This window comes from Marmota marmota, unplaced genomic scaffold (genome assembly GCF_001458135.2).
Source record: "Marmota marmota marmota unplaced genomic scaffold, marMar, whole genome shotgun sequence".
Lineage (NCBI taxonomy): Eukaryota > Metazoa > Chordata > Mammalia > Rodentia > Sciuridae > Marmota > Marmota marmota.
In genome coordinates this window covers 2,789,733-2,794,081 of record NW_025999897.1, presented here as the reverse complement: position 1 = coordinate 2,794,081, position 4,349 = coordinate 2,789,733, and the positions used below count along the sequence as shown (strand labels likewise).

The 4,349-nt window shown below is 40.1% G+C and overlaps 1 protein-coding gene across 2 annotated transcripts in view; it reads right to left on the bottom strand.

Moving 5' to 3' along the window:
* The window catches only part of Helz (helicase with zinc finger), a 167,804-nt gene that overhangs the window by 33,253 nt on the left and 130,202 nt on the right, over positions 1–4,349 (bottom strand). For both annotated transcript variants that reach the window (XM_015504838.2, XM_015504839.2), the window contains exon 27: positions 1,529–1,608. In XM_015504838.2, coding sequence (XP_015360324.1) covers positions 1,529–1,608 — 80 coding nt within the window. The remainder of the gene's footprint in view (positions 1–1,528; positions 1,609–4,349) is intronic.

Here is a 4,349-nt window from a genome sequence, read left to right as displayed (position 1 = left end):
CCCCCCCCCCCCCGCCACATGGGCCACACTTGCACTGCAGCCCCCCTCTACTAGCAGTTTGCCCCTGGCTACCTAAACACCCTGCAGCTCCTCCTACAATATGAAATCCCTCCGACTCTGACCTGTTAGCCAGATGCTCTGGGGATATAAGTATCTGAATATAAAAGAATAAATGCTTAGTTGAGTCTGGAGGTACAGCTTTGGAAGTCATCATGGAGCAGGTACTTAACATCACGAATTGGACTTGTTTATAGTAAGCAATCAGAGAAAGCAAGAGTAATGAAATAATGACAGAACTGTGGGAAAGCCCAACTTAAGGACTAGGAACATATGGGGAATGGCAAATAGAAACTTATAAAAGGGACAGGAGGTCACATCAGAGAGTTGTGAAAAACAGCAATATTGGGCCGAAGAAACCAAAAGAAGTAAGATGATCAAAGACAGCAGTGGAAAATAGTGCCAAATGCCAAACAAAACCCAAGTAAAACTAGAACTGAAGTGTATTCATAAGATGTGGTTATTTGGAAATCGATGGTCTCTGTGAAATGCTGACACCTTTACTAGACTCTGTGGGTTAAGAAGCAAATAAGAGATGAGGTGAAATGGAGAAATTAGGCACTGGCTACAAAGGAGATGAAGGTCAAAGAAAGTGCCTTTTAAAAAGTCCACCAATGTACTCACTTTAGGCTAGAAGATAAGTACCTACACTGCACAGAAGAGGAAGAATCAGTAGCAGGAAAGAATCTGAAGATAACAGAGGAGTAGTGACAAATTCTGTGAGGTGACTAGAAGAGGAGAGACTTGCCCCAACAGAATTCCTCCTCCAACACTAGTAAAAAGGAAGTAAAGAAGTTTAAGGACAAAGAAAAAGCGATGTATCTAATATTATACATCAACAGGGTAAAATCCTGAGGAGGTTAAGTCTAAAGCAAAGTCAATTCCTGACAATAAGGATAGAGAAGTGGAAGGTGATCAGGCTTGAGAAGAGCTGCTAGAGCTGGGTACATGCAAAAGAAAAGTAAGAAAGCCCAGAGGTCCAATAAGATTAGAAAACATGCATCTCCAGTGGCACCAATAGCACAGTTTTTCTCTAATTGGTTCCCAAGCACAGAAGCAGGAAAAGTAAATGAATGGCCAGACAGAGTTAAGGAATCAGGCAGTGGGTATGATGGGAGAGAGCCCTGGACAGAGAAAGCCGTCTTCCTTCTTCACTCCTGCAGCTCTTCCCATGCTGAGGTCATGTCAGTGACACATCATCTCTGTCTTCATGTACTACCTTATCATGCAAAGTCTTTAAATTCAATCCATCGCTGAATAACAGAATTTGAGAAAAATATACAGGTAAAGGAACTAACAGCCCAAGACAAAGTGTCAGGTGAAGGTGCAACATGACCCATTAGATCTCTGTGAAACAGTAAGTGTAAGATATGCATATAAAGACAGCACTTTTCTTTAAATTATAAAGATTCCAAAATGACCACAGACTAAATCCTTAGAACAACGAAGTCACTAAATGCAAGCATCATACCTGTTTTGGTTCTGCAGGCTTCTTCTCTGGTGTTCGAATCTTATTAATTTCAGGTCCAGCATTATTTGTATCATTTTTACCTAAGAAAATATTTTAAAATCCTCATAAATTTTCTCCAGCAAATGTGACATTTCCATTGACTATTCAACATTAGACAAAATGAGCAGAATATTTTAAACATTTTTGACTCATTATTATCAATTTATATTACAACTTTGGTTTTGTTCTTAAATTTTAAGAGTTGCAGTTTCTCTGCAAGAAAGAAAATTTATAAATGACACAAACCTCAAAGACCAGGCAAAAGCTTAATAAAGGAATAACCTAAAACATAAAATAATTCCAGAAGAAACTGTCCAATCTCCAGGAATTTATAGCCTCATTTTCTTAACTAGACATTTAAAGGGCCTTGGCATTCTTGCCTACTTATAAAGGTTAAATATTTCGTTCATTTACAATTAAGCAAAAATCCAAATAATGTGTCAATCTAGTTTAGTAAAGGAATCTAAACTGAATGGTTTGGAGCTTAAATGTTCCCCCAAATCCATACGCTAACAGCTTGATACCCAGTCCGTGAGGCCATAGGTAGGTGCTGAGCCTTGGAGGCATGCCCTTGAAGAGGGAATTAAAATCCTGGCTGCTTGCTCCCTCTCTCTTTTTGCTTCCTGGCTGTCAGGAAGAGAACATATCTCCTCTGCCATTTGCTCCTGCCATGATGTACTGTGCCACCAAAAGCCCAAACGATGGAGCCAAGTGACCATGGACTGAAACATTTGAAACCATGAACCAAAATAAATCGTTCCTCCTTCTCAATTGTTTATCTCAGGTATTTTGTCACAGTGATGAAAAGCTGACTAACAACCTGAGTAAAATATTCTGAAAGAAATGTAAAACAGAAAACTAAAAATAAATGCAGGATAAGTGAATAGTAAAGGGGGATAAACAGCAGAGGAAGCAAAAATAATGTTTAAAAAGCATAATTAGAAGTTAGGAATATAGATAAGTGGTAGGGCACTTTGCTGGCATGTGCAAGGCCCTGAGTTTGATCCCCAGCACCAAACAACAAAATAAAACCAGCACAATTACAATAGACTTGAATAATTTCACACATGTGAATAGCTTTTAGTCTAAAGAATTAATTGCAAAATATTTTGAAGTTCCTTGAAGGAATGCTTAATTTGGGTACTTCAAAAGCATTCTTTTTGGACTACCACTACAACTTTGTAAAATGAATTATCAAGCCACAATAGAAAGACAACAGAATCAAACCTAATAGGCAGAGACTGTCATACTGGATTAAAACTGAAAATCAGACACCAACTACATGCTATTTAGCAGAAGTATACTTTTTCCCTTTTTATTTTGGTTCTGGGATGGAACCAAGGGCTTTGTGCATACAAAGCATATACTTTACCTCAATGGAAACGTACTTTAAACACAAAGACACAAACAGATTAAAAGTAAAAGACATGCTATGCTATCACTAGTCCCCGCCAAAAGCTGACATTGACTACACTGATATAAAGCAAAGAGCACTGAGCAAAGAATATTAACCAGGTATAAGAAGGCCATTCCATAACACTAAATGAGTTAATTAATCAAGAGGACATCATCTTAAACATTTATCACCTAATACCAGAACTTCAAATTTCATCAAGAACTGATAAAACATAAAGAAAAATAGATAACAATTATATTTAGAGATTTCAATTTCCTTCTTCAGTAATTGATAGAAAAAGAGACAGAAAAACAGCAAGAATATAGTAAACAATCCGGAACAAATTAATCTGATTAACATCTGAAAAGCATTCTATGCTTTTCAAGTGCACATGGAACACTAACAAAGACAAACCACTGTATTAGTTTTTCATCACTGTGATCAAAATGCTCATCAAGAGCCAGGTGTGATGGTACACACCTATAATCCCAGTGGCAAGGGAGGTTGAGGATTGGGAGTTCAAGGCTAGCCTCAGCAATTTAGTGAGGCTCTAAGCTACTTAGCAAGACCCTGTCAATAAATAAAATATAAAAAGGGCTAGGGATGTGGCTCAGTGGTTAAGCACCCTTGGTTAATCTCCAGTACCCCAAACAAAACATCCCTTGGTTAATCCATAATACCCAAAACAAAACACCCTATCAAGAGCTCTAGAACTTTCTGACCATCATGGAGACCAGAGTCTGAGGGATGCTGGGAGGTTCAGGAGGGCGCTGTTGGGCCTCTTGGGGGCAGCCGAGGCCAGCAGAGCTGCACTAGGTGGGGACAGGCCATCAGGACCCTCAGGACCCCTAGTAGGACGTCTTTCCCAGTCTTTCTCTCATTTCTTCCCCCCCTTTCTTCCTGTGGTGCTGTGGATGGAACCCAGACCCTGGGGCCAGCGCTAAGCTCTGTGCCTGTTTTCAAATGTTCCTTACTCCTCTCTTTCCATCATGTGAGGGGGAAACGTTGGTTCCCCCAGCCCCAGGCTGCTGGTCCACCCCTTCACAGTGCCTGCTGCAGGGAGGAGGGTGCTCCCTGGGGCAGTGCTGGGTGACCCCATTATGCTAAGTGAAGCTAGCCAATCCCTAAAAAACAAATGCCAAATGTCTTCTTTGATATAAGGAGAGTAACTAAGAACAGAGTAGGGTCGAAGAGCATGAGAAGAAGATTAACATTAAATAGGGATGAGAGATGGGAGGGAAAGGGAGAGAGAAGGGAAATTGCATGGAAATGGAAGGAGACCCTCAGAGTTATACAAAAGTACATACAAGAGGAAGTGAGGGGAAAGGGAAAAATAATACAAGGGGGACAAATGAATGTCAGTAGAGGGGGCAGAGAGAGAAGAGG